The following is a 19,421-nucleotide window of genomic DNA, read 5'->3' on the forward strand; positions in this document are numbered from 1 at the left end:
GAGAAAAAGAAGCGGAGACAGGTAATGAGGAAGAAGCAGTGAGAGGAGAAGGGACCTGGGAATGAAGAAGTATAGAGATGTGAGGTAGGGAGGCATGAAAGGCAGAGAGGGAAGTGAGGTAGCCTGAAAGTAAGAAACAGCAAGGAAGTACTAGGTACGGAAAGAGGTAAATGAGAAAGGTTTTATGGCGAGGTGAAGGGGTAGCAGGAGGGAGAAGGAATGTAGACGGAAGGAGAGGAGGATGATACGCAGAGTGTAATGCAGAGAGCAGAAAGAGGTAAAGAAGAGATGAATTACAGAGCTAGAGGCATTTATAGGTGGGCAGGCAGAGAGATGCGGTGGTCACAGATACAGAGAAATGCAAGGCAGAGCGAGTGGTGAGGCAACGGATGGGGAATGGTAAGTTACAGAAGAGCTTGGGGGGAAGGGGTAGTGATAAAAGGCTGTTTGAGGGGTGAAGCTTAGAAAGAGGGGGTGAATTAGAGAGACGGGCGAGGCAGAGAAAGATGAGGGTCATACACAAGTAGAGACTGGTGAGATGGAGAAAGAAGTGAGGTAGAGAGATGAGTAGAGAGTGACTGAGAGGGGAGGTGGAAAAGGTGAGTTGAAACAGAGGTACAGTGAGAGGAAGCAAGAAGCAAATCGGGAAATTGAGGAGGTAATTATGCATAGAGAATGGGGCAGAGAAAGAAACAGTAACAACAGAGTAAGGCAGTGAAAGAGGTGAGTTAAGTGGGAGAGAGATAGAAAAAATGACAGGTGAGCGAATGAACAGTGAGGAAAGCAGATGTTATGTGGCGAGATGGAGGTAACGTAGTGAAAAGCAAGTGAGAGGGAAAGTAGAGCACTGGTTCCCAACCTTTTGACTCCTGAGGATCCCCAGGGAATATTGCTTGAAACTGGTAACCCCCAAACAATTTGTACGCTTTAAATTTCAAACATGAAAACAGTAATTTACAAAAAAATACACAAACAAGTACACATCAAACTAATACTCGAATAACTAAAGATATCATTATTTTATATTGAAAAATATGTAAAAATCGAAACATTTTAATGGGAAGGTCGGCGTTGCATCTCGGCAGCTAACTTTTCAATGTGTGGTTTTATTTAGGAAAGTTGGATCCTCAGGTCAGAGTCTACATTTTCCAAGCAATTTCCGTTTTCGTAGATCTGAGAAAGCCAGTCTCGGGGAAGGAAGGAAGGAGCAATTCTTCGGGCTGTGGGGCCCCAGGGCAGTTGCCCACTTTGTTCAGATCTTAACATGGTTCTGCTGTCACCCAGTTAGTGTCGCTGCTTCCACGCACCGCATGCGCATACTATCATAACAAATGAAATGGCCAATGTCTCAAAGCCCTCCACATGTTCCTGTGTGGCTTTGAAAGTCTAGTTTTCACTCTAGCCCCAATCATTTAGTTACTAAAATCATTCTGCCCACGAGAGTGAAAAACGCCATTCCTCTAACAAGTTATTAGTATAGGAAGTTTAGGCTGGCAAGAGGTCTTTTTCTTAAATTCATAGCTACAAAATCCTTTCACGGGCAGCGCTAGGTGTAAACTGCTGAGCAGCAGGAGTCACTAAGGAGCTTGGAAGAAGGAAGCAAGATCACGATTAAAGACGATTAAGATATTAAAGGAAACCAGACAGCATCTACTGTTGTCAATTAGGAGCCACAAGAAGTGAGTATAGAGGGGAGTTCTGTCAAAACTAGCCTAAACACAACAGGATGCTAACAAAGGAACATTGTGAAATGTTTGTTTTTGATGCCAGACTGAGCAAAGAAAATCTGACTTATATAGACGGAAGACTTTGGTAACAATGTCCATGCACACTAGAATATACTGCTAACATATTTTCCCCGTTCTACAGCATATAAGAATTGTGTGCAATGCCTTTTTTGCCATTGACATTTTTCAAAAGTTGTCGCTTTTTGCCCTCTGAAATGGTTGGAAATGTTCCTGTTATATCCATGCAAGTTTTTTTTTTGCACTCTCTCATCATTTTTACAAATAGCGAGATAGTTTTCACTCCGGTGGAACACAGACCAACAGCTTCATGTGTGCAGATTTTAGTCCACGCAGTTTTACATTTTGCTGTGCTTTTCTACGAAAAATGGCAAGAACACTAGGATTAAATAAGATATATGTGACGAACAATCGCAAAGGTCATATTTTTTCTTCAAAGTGGCACAGCTAAAAACTTCGCAAATCTTTCCATAGATACTGAAAAGTAAGCAAAACACACACTTGTCCAAAGCGGATATTCAATAAATATGCCCATTTTTAAACAAAATGTTCTCTGTCTGCAATGCACAATACACAAATCAAGGGAGCCTGGGGATAGTTTCACCACATCAAATACATTCGACTTAACATAACCGCATCCACTAATGGACGCACAGGGATTGTTAGCAAAAGCAGATTAATTCTCCATTTTCTCTGTTATAAAATGCATTCACAGGTGCTTTTACCATGTGCTGCGTCCCTATTTTCCAAGAGCGGCTTACCTAGCGAACACTGTACCGCTGCCTCCTGGGAACGTGTAAGGATGCTGCTTGCGGAAGACGTGCCCGACCCTGCTGCAAGGGATGATTTCGAGGCTTCCGCCACATTGCCACACACGGAATGAAATTTCTGTAAGGAACACACATGCATGTCCGTGTGAGTATGTGAACTGCGTTGTTAAACTAATCTAGGTGTAGCAGGCTCAATTATGGTTCATGGGATCACCTCTAAATTTCACACGTCTATGAGTGAACGTACAATAAGGAAAATCTTTCTGTGATGGATAACAGGGCAATGCTGTGATAAAAATACTTGTAAAGTACATTTTCTCTTTTCCATGCTTAGGCTGTCCAAGTCACATAATTATATGGCCTGGACAGTTTTACATTCCCTGCTGCTCTCCTACAGGAAAACCAAATATCAAGCCAAATAAAACATTCAGAACACATGGGAAATCGGGCAAATACCTATTTTGCGTTGGATGCACACATTTTTTTTAAATTAAGTTAGATGTCTTATATTACAGAAGAACTTCAAGGGTTTTAACGCTTCTGCCTGCTAGTCGTTTCATGGTGGAAGTCAAGTAGTTGGTTATCCCTTTGTCGTTTTTTTTTTTTTTTTTTTTTTTTTTTAGAAAAGTCTGCCTTCATTAAATACAAGTGTACCACACACCAAAAAACGCAAGCACATCATGTCACCGCGGAGGAAAAGCTATGCCCTGAACAGTTTTAGAAAAATAAAGGTAAAACGAATAAGCTGTTCACTCAAAACGACTTTGCTAACAATCACGAGGCTTCATTGGTTAGCAACCAATAGGTAAATCCCTCGGATACAATTCTCCAAACTTTGGGGGAAGGAGGTCAGAACCTCCTGACAGGTCAAGGAAACTTCAAATCGTAGTTAGAGGTACTGGTTGTGACATTTCGCATTTGAATGCGAAGTCTACGTTAGTCCAAATGGTTATTTAATTGTGCCATGTTATATATCAGAGTCTGATTGTAATAATCCCTTTCTGAGAGCCATGGGGCAAGCAAAAGCTACTACGACCAACTGTGGTGGTTGAGGCCTTTTACTCTTGATGTACCGAGGCCTGGCATACTATGGACTCAGTGCAACTGGACCAAGTACCCCTTCAGCACATGACCCTCAGTGGGCGTGTGGGTCATGCAGTCCAAGACGTCTCAGAGAGGAGGTAGGTGTCGGTTCAACAAAGGCTCACAACTCAAAGTACATCCTGCAACACTCAACAAATAACTGACCAGTCAAATACTTGCTTTTATGTAAAAAGGAGTATTTATCTACAAACACAAAGTACAATATGGCATACCATAAATAATATACACAGTCTTCATAAGTCAGTCACAGTGTCACCTTGGTCAGCTCTCGACTCCCACTCCGTAACATAAGGACCCTGGGTATTACCCAGTTACATGAGGCGACATCCCCCCTTTAATGAGTTCAAGTTTTAGTCCTCATTAGAAGTGACAAAAGTAGACCTGAATGGTGGAGGCAACTGCCATCTTAATCAACATCTTAGTAGGATGACCTCAACACAGTACAACCAAGATCCTCTCTGCATTTACAACTTTACATTTGGTAGTAGTGGTTAGTCTAAGCGCACATCCTAGAACAAACATATAGGTTGAATTGAACCATATACAAATCACTCACTAGCACAATTTGGTATGGTTTGGTACAGCTAATTTATACAGCGCACATACGCTAAAAGGCCTCTTGGCGCTAAAGTAAAACGCTAATTGGAAGGATTATTTCAACTCCAATAAAAGCCCAAAGGCTTATTTGAACAATCAAGTTTAAGTGTTTCCTGAAGGACAAAATATCCATCGCTTAGCAGACTGTCCAGAGTTGTCCACAGTTCCACGTAGTAGGAGATAACACCTCAAAACTCCTGACTCCCGAACTGCTCTTCAAAAATTTTGGAAACAACAGTAAATTGGAGTGGGCAGATCTTTAATTACAAGAAGGGACATAAGTTGTAATCTTATCTGCGGCAATTTTAGGAGCCAAGTTATTTACACTTTTAAAAGCTATACAACAAAGTTTAAAATCTATCCTTTGTTTTACAGGAAGCCAGTGTAGCTTTTTCAGCAATGGTGTGACATAGGTATGCCTTGGAATGTCTGGCCACCTCTTTCTGCAGCACTTGAAGTTTATCTAAAGTGTACATAAATGATTATATAAAGCACCAGAACAATAGCATCATAAAATAGCTTGATGATGCATAGGTGGTACTCATTAAAGAGTACAGGGCAAAGGGAGACAAAAGATAAAGAGTAGAGTGTCACATAAAGTTGACCTGTGAAGACCACTGTGTAGAGAAGACCTACCTTGGAAAAGGAGATGCAGTACGAGACAGAGCTGGCTATAGATAACAAGCTTGAAGAACATTAGTAGCAGAAACTATCAGCAATGAAAGGAAGTGTGCCCCCCAGAGAAGATCCACAAAATACATGATATGCTCAAACACTACTAGTGAAAGTCTGTAAAGTAAACATCATTCCAGGTCGTAGCTTGAATGAGCTTTCTGAGAAGTAGAAGGCGAACAACACGTTAGACTCAAAGGCATCAGTGTTACTTTGGTCTAACGAAGCAAAGTCTCCAACCTCATATTGTGGAGTCATTAATTGAGTATTGCCTACCTCCTGTCAACCACCAAGTGTATATAGAGAGCACATCAACAGTTAAGTCTAAAATGGAGTACTCTGAGGAGAAGTCATGTAGGAATAATACACATACTCAGCTCTTCTCTGGACCATCGTGGGTGGGAGAATTTTACTTTGTCGCGATTTAAGACATTCCTTACACAGTGATACTTTTCCATATTTCGTAATAGTAGTTACCCTATGAGAGCTGGGACACTGCGATCCAAATTCACACAACTTTCCTCAATAAAAGCAACATTTTTCAACTTTACAAGTTTGGTAGTTGAGGCTATGAGGAAGAGATCCACTAACAAAACAGAAGCAAATTATTCACCTTGATTTGAGTGGTATAAAGTTATTACAAACATCTTGGGCAAGTAATAAGAATAACCATGACACTAAGTACTTTGACACCTTATTTCTCTAAACTTGAGGATTAGTTTATTGAAAAATCTCATGTTAACATCTTCACGATAAATAGAATCCCTCAAGAAAGTGTTACAAGTCCGCTTTTCACCTTTCAATAAAGAAGGGAGCTCGTTCAGACAAGGGGAATCTGCTGTGGCTTCTGGTTTGGGAGGCATAGGCTTACAAATTAATCAAACAACTGTTGTCACTGTGATCATTTATCATGCCTAACCATGTATTTGATGTCCAGCAAAGAAAAGGTAGTTTGAACATTTACATATGCCAGAGTTACTGAGATTTCCCAGCAAAACCAGAACTTGAACATTGTATCTCGAATGGTTGGCCAAGTTGGAGGCCTAGAGCAAATGATTTGGAGACAGAACCACCTAAAGCACGGCTGTGCCATACTAATGGCCAACAGTGTGATATAAAACTTGCAAAAAACAATAACACTAAAAGAAACATGCATTTATATGTTTTAAAGCAAAATACAAAAGGCAGATTTGACAGATGGTGAACTAAATAGGCAGTTACATTTGGAAGCCCTGTGATCTGATAATGGCTCTCGAGTTACAAAAGGTATATAGAATGGTCTTGGGAATAGTAGGGATAACAATCTTGTTGAGTAAAGCATCCTTTTACAGATGTGATTTTGTCAAATGTCACCGCTCAAACTGTGACAGAAAAAATCAGGTACTTATAAGAAAAGAAGGCCGGGTCCATTGATAACAGAGCAATGATAACAAGCCATAACATGCCATGATATTATGTTATTTCATGCTAGGCAGATCTCGGGTAATGGAAGGGACAGAGAGAGATGAGCTAATACCAGTGGTAAAGGTCAAACACTCACTTGACTCGGCCTTAAAAAAAATGTGGGTAAAGCTACGGCTCGGGCAACTAGATACAGTGCAAAGTTGTTTCCTCTTACTACTTATACTAGACTTGCCTTCGCTGCTTGGCACACAGCGTCAACTTCCAAAATGCAGGCAGGCATTTGTTAATATATTAAGCTGCATGTAGGCATTCAGCTGTAACAATTAAATTCCGACAAACATGCTTAATAAAAATGTTTAAAAAGCAATGGAACTATATTTAATGCACAGTATACGTACCTAAATTCTCACCTCCCCACACATCCATCATCATGTCATATTTTCCCAGCTCTTCAAAATATGATTGGTCCATCACAAAGAGGCCGCCTGCTATCATTGGTGTTCTGGGAAGAGAAGAACAATAGAGAGATCAAACAGAAATAATACAAAAGGAAAACAAAATCATTAAATATGTCTTCATTCACTGCTGCTTGATTTTCCACAGTAAGTATCCTGGCAAACTAGCTTCTCAGGACCTTGCTGCACCACATTCACAGAAACAAAATGTTTGATCATTATTATTAACATTTTGTGTCCACTTTTTCTGGGGTTATAGCCTAGCTCCTTTAAAATATATGTTATGACAACAATACAGATTCAGCCTTTGTGGCCTTGACGTTGCAGTCTACCTCCGAGATATGTTTAAGTGAGGAGGTTACGGTCTCTCTGTCTAATGTATCCCAGAGACAGCACAAAAAGGCTCCCATTGGAATGCCTCCCTTTGAAATGATCAAACTGAAGAGAACTGTGAAAGGACATTTGCAAACAAACATTGAAGCTGGTTCAATTAGCCAAGGGGCACAGTATCAAGAAGATCATCTGTTCTGCTTTCCTGCTCTTATCTCATAACCGAGCTTACAGAACCTCTCTGGAATGCACTTCTGAGTTTAAAGAAGACATTTATTGTTATTCTTACATCACCACGAGGTTCCTGAGAGCCGAAATTAGTAGACTGGAAGCACACGTTCAAAAGTAGTCGCAGCAATGAAAGCAAAATATATCAAAGTACTTCTCAGTTGCAATGTACACAGCAAATACATGTGATTATATTATAGCATAACTTCAAAGCAAAGCATAAAAGTCAAAATTCATCACCGTAGGGCAAGGCTGTATGGCCTATATTCAGCTTCATCTTTCTGGGGCTTCCATTTGATGACTCCGTTCAACTGCAAGAAAGAGATTTTCTACCCAAACGGGAGACAGGCAACTGACGTCTCCGTTCCTGTCTGAAGTCAAGCAGATTCCATCTCACTCTGCTGTAGTCCAGAGTCATCGTTCCAAAAACATGCCCCCTCCTCTCAGACTCGGGAAAACTACGCAAGCCTTTGGAGACTGGCCAGATCTCCTAGACCCCTCCTCTTCCCAAGGCTGAGCAGAAAGGAAAACACCAAAAGTACTCTCTCTAATCAGCTATAGTCTGGTGTGAAGAACACAGCTTGGTCTATCTCGTGGAAAATACAGCTCATCTGCAATGTCTCAACTGCAATGTCTAACCCCACGTTAAAGCCAATAGGCAGCTATCCTAAGTATCAAATCCAATGTCTAATGCCATTTCAAAGCCAATAGGCAGCTAAACTGAATACAGAATATAATGCCTAATGCCATGTCAAAGCCAATAGGCAGCTAACCTAAATACCAAATGTAATGTCTAATGCCATGTTAAAGCCAATAGGCAGCTGACCTGAATACAGAATGTAATGGCTAACGCCATGTCAAAGCCAATAGGCAGCTAAACTGAACAAAACATATAATGTGCTACTGGTGAACATTGAGCAACTAATATGCGCAGTGGTGAAACACAAAGTCATTGGTCAAACACAATTAATAGCATCACATAATCAAACTTGTAAATGTGCCCAGATATGAATCAATCTGAAAATTTCCAGGTGGAAAAAGCAGTCATTACAAGCAACCTGAAATTTGAGGGTGTTTAAGGCACTGCCAAACTTAAACACACATGTATTCGTAAAAGTTTGTACAACTCTAGCCAAGTGATCAGTTAGGGTGGGAAGGTTGCTGGAATGTTCATCAAATTTGAACTTTTGTAGGTCCGGAGAGACTGCCCATTCTGCCACTTAGGTATTTCTCACACTGACCTCAGAGTTAAAACTGCTTTAAGAGCATAACATGACCCAACCAGGCTACCATGGCATGATTTTACTCAGGGCCTCTTGTAGCGTGGTTGGGTATGAACATTTTTGCCAGAGCTGATTTGGGTTTCCAATCTGGACTTCTTTGCAAGTATTCCCAACATTCAGGATGGTCAGCCTCATGAACTACACTGAGAAATAGCTTCCCCATTTATTAATCTATTTTACAACTGTGAAAAACCTCCCATCTGCAATTCTAATTACCATCTAAGCTCACAAATACCAGCAGTTCCTGTGTTGACAGATCTGTTGTTCGCAGATAGCAAAAGCATGTTATGTACATTTACATTTATACTTAGGGACACAAATGATGAGCTGAACCATAGCAGGCAAGAGGATGGTCCAACCAAGTACGTTTAAACTTGTGCTAGGATGTCTGACAGCAGAGTTTCAAGCTACAACACAGCAAATCATCAGTTAGGGCTCCTTTACAATTACGTTGTACTGGACGGAGGGATAAAGGTGAGGACATATTAATTACAGGGACAGGGCTGAGGAATCAACTCCATTGCCACAGAATGGGTGAGACGATCACCTTTGATGCCACCAGGTTGTCACTGGGGCCTTTGGTCTGGTGAACACACTTACTGACAGCATAGCTGTGTTGCCTTATGGCAGGTGAACTCTTTAGTCAGATGAAGAAAGGGGGTCCCCTACTCAGATAATTTTAGGTCTGGGACCAGCGGTAACCTGACAACATACTCAAAACACAATGTCCACACAACCTACATTACTTCAGTTCTAGCTCAAAGTGCACTGCAGCCAGACCAAAAAAAAAACAAATCCTGAAAGTTGTTGTCACATATCCAGGGTAAAAAAACACATCATCAAATCTTGTCTCATCTTCATGCATCAAAAACGTTTTTACAAAGCTCAGAATCATCACTACATATTTTCCATAGAAACCTTTTACAATCCAATCTATCACAACATTACTACATACATGTTTTTTGTCTCCCCATCTGTCAATCCACTCATTCACTCTCAAGGCACATCTTCTCTCATACACCATGGATGCCAATCTCAACCACACTACATCTACACCAAAACTTGGGAATAGATTTTCTGTTTCAACCGTTGTTGTCTTGCAGGCTGGGATCACCCCTTAAAGCAGTAGACACATGTTTCAGTTGGAAAAACTAATTCTGAATCCACCTTCTTCAGGACCAAACTTTAAATAGAGTGTATTCTGGTTAACCAAAGAGGGATTATCCGAAATGATACATGAGCAATTCATGGTCAGAACCACAGGTTAGGTAAATAATTTTATGATTTTTGTCAGAGAATGCTATACGACACCATATGGTAACGAACATTGGATTAGCCAAAAGGTTTCGCCTAGGGACTTTATAAGTGTTTAGCCATGCAGCACATTATCCTGGGTTCCGTGCCGGCAACAAGTGAAGAGCGATACAATTACTACACACTGGGTCATGCAGCCTGATTCAGGAATACATGCTTGCTTGATTCACGGAACGGAAAGTGTATTCATCAAAGTGCACAGTTTAAAATGTTTTGCTAAGGAAGCCCTGCTGCTCCCTAGCCTTTGCAACGAGGTGGTCCCCGAGAAGGAGCAGCAAGACCATGGAGGGTGGCAGGAGCGGTTGGGGATCATTTAAGAGTTTAAAAGACAGCAGCACTTTATGCATAACACTTCAAATGCATTAGTTGCCCTCTCAAGGATTCAACGCATGCAACAAAACGTTCAGCAGTTACTGGCAAACCAATCCTCCTTGTATGTGCGAACATCGAAAGTGGAAGCGGCTTCCAAATAATACCATCTGCACTTAATGTCAGTAGCCATCCATCTGTATAAAGCCAGGGCTGCTATGCTAAAACGGGTTCACGAAGACCGTGCCCATTCTACCCTGCAATCTGCGCTGGTGCCAAAACGAGCAGCAAATCCATGACTAGTGCAGCTGCGGATGGAAAAATGTGAACCACACCAAAGAGCAGAAAATATTCAAGTATTCAAGCCGCTCGCATGTGCCTAACAGGAATGGCCGAGTGCCCAGCAAAGCAGTCAGTTGTCTGCAGCAGCTCCCCGCTCAGATGGCACCTTAAGCTCCTTACTGCAAACATTAATCAGAAGCCATACTGCCACCGCTACCGTGGCTCTAAACAAAGCGATTAGGCCGAAAACTGGACTCCCTTGGTAGCACACGAACGTCGAGGCCGTCAGCGCAGGGAATGGGCAGCCGAGCATTCAATTTAGCACATAGAGTTTAGGGTCGTAAAAGAGACAGGCTCTGCGTGTGCATATGGACTAAACATTTTAGAGTCAACAGAAAATAAGAGCGCACAGGATCCTGCAAACCATTATGAACTGCGCTGGTCCTGAAGAGGACGTGAAAGCCACGTCCGAGGAAATAGTTTGCTTTTTTCCTCAAGTCAAAGAAGTCTCCAGAACAGCCCCCACTATGGCATAATGTACCCCGCAGCAAGTGCAAAAATGTGCATGTTTCGATATGGCCACCTAATCAGACTGACCTCAAGTGCATACAATGGCAATAACATTAAAATAGGGGACTACCAATCAAACATGGCAGCTGATCTCACTGAGTTCCTTTCCTTACGTGAAAGCTTCTGACCCAGACATGGTCACCTGCGGTGGCTACACGCGTGTCTGGACCAGGAAGCCGAGTCTCCCAAACACCATCTGCCGTTGGAATGACTACCACTGAACTACTGCTGAGCCCGCTTCATCCCAAGCTATAGTGCTTTACCTACCACGATGGACCAAATTAAGGCACCTAGAGCAATAGCACATGTAAATTCTACAATGGCCTCCGACCTCACACCCCCAACCTCAATTAAGGGAAGCCTCCCAATGAAACATGGACGCCAGCTAAATGTGTCCAGAGGTAGGTAAGTCGAGACCCTCAAAATAGGCTGTTCATTGGTGAAAAGCCCGCAAAATCTAGATCGACTGGACGCTTATGGATGGCCCAAATTATAAGAAGGCTGCAGAAACTGCAACTGCAGAACTTTGCCCAACCGAAATTTGCAGCAACAGAGGACCATACCGCCGGCGTGGAACAGAGGTAAGCCCAACTGGAGGGAGTGACGCAAATTACCATAAATCAATGAGATGTCCTAATTAGAGAAACTGATACAAAATTAAACCCTACTGGTGCTGTAATGTGCAAAACAGTAGGACAGCAGAGACAGACATCAATAACATTCAAGTGAAAGTATGTGTAGAAACAGAGCGATGCCCCTACTCCAGCTAGAGTGAACAGCAAAACAATTAGCTGAGCCTGACCAACAAATACTTTAAGAAGAGGTGAACATCGAAAATGGAATTATACCCATGGCGGCCAGCTCACCTCCTAACGTACAAGAACCCTTTTCTGCTGAGCACAAGAAAAGAAAGGCGCACGGCCACCATGCTGAAAGATAAGACTCCAAAATTGGGACTACATAAAAATGGTGAACAGCCATAAGTACACAACTGCTTCCTAGCACAACAAGCTTTCGGCATTATCATCAGCGTAGTAAAGTTTTTAAGTTCATGTTTAAACATGATTACTTTTAACAAATGCCTCTGCATGCAGAGATGGGATCTTAAGTACTAAGGTGAAATGCTTCCACGTGTTAAAGAAATGTACTTTTTGAATTTTCAAGAGACTGTCTCATATTTGTACATGATGTTTGTTACAAGCATGTACGCACCTACATCACCTAATTTGTCTGACAACTGCGCCTTAGACAAGATAGACTGTACAGAGCTAAACGCACCCGTACCTTTCAATATTGCTGCCGAATATTCCTCAGACATATTAACCATCTAGGGACAAGCACACAGGAGAGCTGCACTGAGGCCGTGATCGACATAAAAGAGGGACAAATAAACCCCATGTCATCGGAGAAGGACCAGCTGAGACGCTACACGTGGAGGACTGCTATCCAAGCAAGAGACTCCGGGGATGGAGAGAGAAGCCTCCTCCAACAGAGGACTATGAGACAGGGACAGGGGGAACCCGGGAAGACGAAGACAGATCGGAAAAAGAGAGAGAGCACTTTTGGAGCACTGTCCAAGTCCAGCGAGCCCCAAACAGGAGAGGACGCTGTGAGCCTTTAAGCCATGACCTAGCAGGTCCGTGGCACAAGGCAAGTCCTGTCGCCCCGTGTGGGCTTACTTAAATGGTGGCAAGCTGGGACACAAGGGAGGGGTGTGCTGAGCCACCTACACAAGTGGGGAACGCTGTAGCTTGAGCATGCTACACTGGGCAAATAAAAGACCCCCGAGCGTGTAGTGTTTCTGACCTACTGTTCTGTGCTTATGTCTGAGGGGCACTACACCATGTCCTGAGGGGGGACTACGATGACAAGACAGCAGTGACGCATAGCTCTAGAAGTCTCAGGAGACCAAGAAAGAAAACTGTTACGTTCTATTTTGTTTGGACATTTTCACAATATAGTGACTGTAGATCTTTAATAAAGACCCCGGACTTTTCAACTATAACCCTGCGTGTGTCCTTCTGACTACTGGGTATTAGACCACAATGCCAAACATTTGTATGGCTCTGCTTGTGCACAGCTCTTAGAGCCAAACCAGACGCGTGGGTCAAGCTCTGGCTCAGCTCGCTATTTTAATTTGCTGGTTTGCCCACCTCTAACTATGCACACTGACGTTTAAGGAGCGCGTGTGGTTTTGTTTTGCAAGACGATGGATGTGTGTATCTAGAGGTGCATGGAATAATTGCAAGCAGACAAAGGGATGCTTGTGTATCACTTTCATACTGCAGACTACACAAAGTTTATCCAATTTTATGAAGGCCGGGTGTGGCACTCACTGGTATAGGGTCTATGTTGTGTGCCAATCCCTTACTCTATTGGAAAAAGAGAATGAAGTTCAGTAGAACAAGGTGCAACTCAATTTGTTATATAATTTTCTGTATAGAGCAGGTAGGGTACAACATGTTTTAGAGATCAATGACCCCAGTATAGAACATGCATGCCCCCTACTGGAAACTGGAATCCTTGCTGGCAGCCAGGGGTGAAAGATACACACGTGCTCAACAATATGAGCGTAGCTCGTGCCCGAGGTATATGGGAAGAGTGAGCTGTGCGATCCTGCACCAATATGTCACACCCTTCTAACCAGGAAAGCTAGGACCCCTGTTCAGCTATTCTTGTTTAACTAAATCACTGGCTGGTGAAACTGAGTTTTTTTTTTTACATGGTCATACAGTGCCCTGCCTCGAGGTGCCACCCGCCGCAGGAAGTGGTTTTACGCAAGTTGAAATCTAAAAACAACATGCTCGTCGTGACCCTGAGGGAGAAGAGTACATTGCTATAGGTGGCCGGCTAGACACTCTATTGTTTGTGTTGCCAACTGCATGCATTGGAAGGGACCTCGGCGCAAGACTAGGGGGTTGTCTGGGAGGCCAGTATCCGGAGTAGATGAGCGCATCATAAAGTACCTTCGAGGCAGACTGAAAGCCACAGAACAAACGGAAACACTGGCTAGGGGATCTTTTAATTCAGCAGGGCAAGGTAAAGATGTCATTCCTGAATCAAGAGCCAGTGGTCCTCGATGCAGGCAACTGGGTCTGGCTGGTGTCACTGAACCTTCAGGACGCCTACGTCTATCTGCATTCATCTATGCCCCCAAACAATGCGGATTATTTTGTTCTTTTAGCCCCGTCTTTGGTCCCGCCCCACACTTACTGACCCCGCCTCCAGTTACAGCACTTCCACCTCTGCCCAACAGTTAAATTTCAAGAATATGAAGTGGGGTCATGGGGCAGAAAAGCCCCCTCCCCCCAAAACAGCTGCGTGTTACTCGTTTTAACAGCAGCTCAGACTGACTTTTCTCGTTCAGACGTGTGCAATACGGTGCCTGCTACAGGAAACACACATGACCTCTACTGCACCCCACTTACTCCGTTCAACGAAGGTAATGCAGGTCTGTTATAAGCCAGTAGCGAGAAGGGAAAACTAAAATAAAAGCAGATGGATGTTAACAGGTGCAGGGCGGGCTCCTTCCACCCACCACATAGCCACGTGGTGCCACACAAGCCATCCAGTGTGGCTTATCGCGCTCTGAACAGCTACTTCCAGTGCGGGCCTCTCGCTTCTAAGCATGATATTTTAACGGTGACATTCACAGTGGCGGTCGGATGGCCACAAGAGGGCAGCAGAGGAAATGTAATGTGGCAGGAAGAACCGCGAGGACCACAGCACAGCAGTGGCAGACAGAAAGCTCCTGAACAGATGGAAACACGGACTAGGGGACCACGAAGCCATGTCAGAAAGTCAATATATGTAGCTAGGTTAGATTCCATTGACATAGTCAACAAGGGGCAGTAAGCGGCACTGGGTGGGAAGCAGCAGTGCTCCTTAGCAACTGTAGAGAGGGGGACTCGGAGACAGGCTGCAGGAGGTGACTTTACAGAAACTGCAGTCGGGCTCAGAGCAATTGCAAACATCACACCCGTGTGTGGAGTGCCCTTACACAAAGGGAAAAGTAGTCGCTTTCCCTTTTGCTAAAATGGAACAAGTGATGCGGTACTGCTTCCGCAGAAGTAAACAACGCAGGAAAAGGAGGGACAAATAGTACAATGGATAACGTACAAGCAAGGATTTATAAAGGACACCGAAACCAACAAATTAAACAAGGAGGAGGTGTTGAAGCCCACATGGAAGTATATACTAAAGTATATGCAAGAGATCTTGAATGCTCGATAGAATGGAGAACCCATGCTCACGACCGTGCTTATGCTGATACACGGAATCCCGCCTGCACCTACTGTACTATTGTGTAAGCATTCAAGATCCAACAAGGACGTTAGAGGACAACGTGTGATGCAAGTTTAAAGGGAAAAAAAGACAAATTTAAAAGTAATACTTACCTTTATCTCGGGTATCTAGCCAGCAGGTATACTAGACATTTGCAGACCCAGACTGATACCACACTTCTCTTTGCCCACTAGGAATTATCGTATTAAAGTCACTGGGATAATGCAAACCTGCCAGGGCGATGACAGCATTAGTGTGGATTGGTGGACATAAATTTAAAAAATCAAACAAGCTGACCACTGAAATTGGCGTGAGTGTGGTCCAGGGACTGGGATTTAATGGTGGTGGACAAGAGAGCACTTTAATGTTCTTGCATGTTCACTCATAGGCTCTACGCCTATCTCCTTTCCTACCTTCTATCACTTTGGGACTCATTTGTATCTCTGGTGCTATAAAAATCACGCATAGTTATCCTCGGACCCAAGTGCATGTCCATATTAGGACAACAGGTGCTGGCGGGATTCCGTGCATCAGCACAAGCACTGCCCTGGTCATGGGAACTCCACGCTTTTTATCATATTGTGTCCTATGGCAATGGTTTCTGACAAAAATCATAAGATTATGTACTAAACTTGTGGTTCTGGCCACTGACTACCAATGCATTATTTCAGATAATCCCTCTTTGGTCAACCAGAATACACTCTATTTAAAGTTTGGTCCTGAAGTAGGTTTTTCCACTGAAACTTGAGTCGACTGCTTTTAGGGGTGATCCCAGCCTGCAACACAACAACGGTTAAAGGAGAAAATCTATTCCTGTGGGAGTTTTGGTGTATGTGTAGTGTACGGAAGAGGATTTGCTATGAGAGTGAATGAGTGGATTGACAGATGGGGGAGACAAAAAATCATGTATGTAGTAATGCTGTGATAGATTGGATTGTGAAAGGCTTTTATGGAAAATATGTAATGATGATTTTGAGCTCTCTAAACATGTTTTTGATACATGAAGATGAAAGACAAGATTTGATGATGTGATTATTAATCCTGGATATGTGACAAAAGGTACTAAAGTCTATACAAATGTATGCAAAATAAACAATCTATAAAACTGATGTAAAGGAAGTAGTTTAAAAATGCTCATGCTCTGACGTGTTGTAATCTCTGCGGGCTTTTAATCATGCCCACCGCACGCCCATCGCTATCACTCGTTCATGGGGTTCCCTTTCAAAAATCTTCTGTTATTGATCAATGCTTTACGTTTGTCCCTCCTTGGGGCAGTTATGTCACTGCCTTCGCCATCGACCCTGTTACATGGATAATTGCACGATTGCCCATACGTTTGACTATGAGCAAACTTCTTTCTCTTTTTGTGTCTCTCCTTTGCGATCATGCTAATGACAGCCGCAGCGCTTTGAATCGGCTTGCTTATGTCAACTGTTTTACTAATCATTTTCAAATTGTGTGTCAAGAAAAGTCCAGTTAGGAATTTACAACACTAATAAGTCCAACTCAAGCAAACGTGAGACCCACGGCATTAAAATGCTTGTTTATGGTATTTCTGCCTCGAGATCTCAAAAACTTTAACAGACACATATCAGAAACGACTATTTTTAGGTTGAAACCTACTAGACAGCATAGCTGTCTAGTTGCTTAAGACTTCTTGGGGACATTCTGAAAGCCGGCCTAAGAACGCATTACACTGCTTACCAGTGGCATGGTGGTTTGTAACTCACATGTTTGCTTTCTATCTGATGGCTTTATTTGAGGCTATCCAGCATGTCTTTGCCCCTCCCCTGGAGCATTTGCTTGCTGTCTGTAATCAGGCCTTTAAAATTTGCTCTTATCTTCTCATATCTGCTGTACATTCAAGGATAGATGTCAAATGTCAGGCTCAGTCTTCCGAGGACGCTTGGTATTTATTTTCTTTCTCCGACTTCAAAGTGAGAGGTTTTATCTGACAGTCTCGGACTGTGAAAGGAAAGGCGTTTGTCGAGCACACTACAAAATTGAAATGCCTTTAAATAAGTTGGGCATATATTTCAAAATATAACAGAATTAGGAAAGCACAAATGAAAATGTTTTTTTGTAATTCCAAAGTGGGCTGAAAAAATCTCAATAGGATCAAAAGAAACCAAGACACTAGGTGATGCTGATTTCCATCCAACATTGTTTATGTGCTGTATAGTTTTGTCGGTAAAACTTTGTGCAAATGTAACGATCATTTGAATTGAAAATGTGTTTTCTGTAATGGCAGTGCACTACCACACTAGGCATACGCCACTCCAGGACACTGTACTCTACAACATTACTCCACTCTACAGCAATCTACTGTACAATATTCTACCCCACTTTATGATACTCTACGCCACTTCACACTAGGCCACTCAACTCCTTTCTATTCCACTCCGCTATACTACACTTCGTGACAGTCTAAAACACTCCATTCTTTGCCACTCTATGCCACTACAAAAACACAACTGGGAGTACGGGGTTCTTGTAACGGGGGCGGATCAATAGTATATCAATTATAACACTAGGCCCCTCGTAATCCTCAACTAGAGGCGAGACATGGGTGGACTGTGGTGTATGGTCTGGGAGGGGAATTTCCTTTACGGACTAGGTGGTCTCACACACTCTATGGTGTCATGCTATGACCACCTAGCCCCACCCAGGTAGGACAATGCCACCTGGGCGGACTCAACCTCACTGTTAAAGGAACAGGAAGGAGTGCTGAATTCTGGTTCTGGAAAAGGGATCCAGCTAGACTAAGAAATAAAAACACCTAAACAGATACCCATGTGAGTTTTTTAATAGAAGGTTCCGTTTGATGTGATTAAAAAGAAGACTGGGACACCAATGTGAGAGCAATGACTCACTGGGTCGCCTATCTAAAAGGAAGAAGCCGACATGTTTCTGCCCTCAAAAATGAGCTCCGGAAGGTCTCAGGGCATTCATCAGGGCGAAGAATCCCTGCTATTCATGCTCAGTGAGCACTGAATGATTAATAACAATAGTGAGGAATAATAAGTGGGTGATACCCGAGTGGGCGGGGGGGCCTACCTTGCCAAGGAAAACCTGGGGAGGACCTAAAGGAAATAAAACAAATCAGACCGGTAATAAGGGTGACATGGTGACACAGCAATACACAGCAATCCACAACACACGTGAAAGGATTCATGCAGGACGCAGCAGTTCTGGGTACATAAGGCATAAATCACATAAATAATGGTATGGCACGTCATTGCGTGGAGGACAATAAGAAAGGGGAGAAATTCTTACCCTATCACAAGAGGCTACTGGCCTCCGGTGTCCAGGAGAGGGAGTGTCCCCTTATAGTCAGACTCTAAGGTTCAGGGAGAAGAAGACTAGGGAAGAAGCCACATGAGAGGGAAAACGGGGGCAAGAAAGGATGGAGGCCCCTAAGGATACGAGGACAAGGCCCTGGAAAGTTGGACACCTATTGGGGTCCAGAAACCAAGAGTAAAGGTTGAGGCACAGACAAGAAAACACAAGGGAAGTAATAGTAAAAAAGGCTTGTAGTAAAATGGGGGAGAAGAAAGGAGGGTAAGGTAAAGATGAAAATTAATAATGAAAACAGAAACAAAAACAAAAAGGGAAGCAAGAGAAAGAAGGAGTTTGAATATGTAAGTGGGGGAAGGAAAGGCAGCCAGGAGTAGGGAAGAAGTGAGGAAGGGAGAAGGAAAAGAGGAGAAGATGAGAGTATTCTTATCTGTACGTCCAATGATGGTCGGCTCACTCACTGCATCAAAGGCGGGCGCTTTCTATGCGCCTAAACCGACCTCTCTCAGGACCGCTTGGATAAAGTGGCCTGAGAGAGACGGGTAGATATATTTGTCATTGATGGGAGGAAATGGGATTCAGCTGATGGTGCTCACCGTCGCGGCCCGAGGTCTGGGCCATGATTGAATGCAGCGGGCGGAAGTGCGTCCGGCGGACCCGTGCCTCGATCCTGTGAGGACGGGTGCCCAGAAGGATTGTAGGGGCCGGCCCCGGTGGTGCTCCCACTCGGGGCGGCCGAAAAAGATGGAAGAGAAGCGCCCTCGCGAGGGGACAGCG

The 19,421-nt window shown here is 43.3% G+C and overlaps 1 protein-coding gene across 1 annotated transcript in view; it reads right to left on the minus strand.

Moving 5' to 3' along the window:
* The window catches only part of GALNT2 (polypeptide N-acetylgalactosaminyltransferase 2), a 630,213-nt gene that overhangs the window by 152,029 nt on the left and 458,763 nt on the right, over positions 1-19,421 (minus strand). Inside the window, exons 10-11 of the mRNA XM_069235012.1 lie at positions 6,691-6,794; positions 2,507-2,633 (exon numbers count right to left, since the gene is read on the minus strand). Coding sequence (XP_069091113.1) covers positions 2,507-2,633; positions 6,691-6,794 — 231 coding nt within the window. The remainder of the gene's footprint in view (positions 1-2,506; positions 2,634-6,690; positions 6,795-19,421) is intronic.

The sequence above is a fragment of the Pleurodeles waltl genome, chromosome 5 (assembly GCF_031143425.1).
Source record: "Pleurodeles waltl isolate 20211129_DDA chromosome 5, aPleWal1.hap1.20221129, whole genome shotgun sequence".
Lineage (NCBI taxonomy): Eukaryota > Metazoa > Chordata > Amphibia > Caudata > Salamandridae > Pleurodeles > Pleurodeles waltl.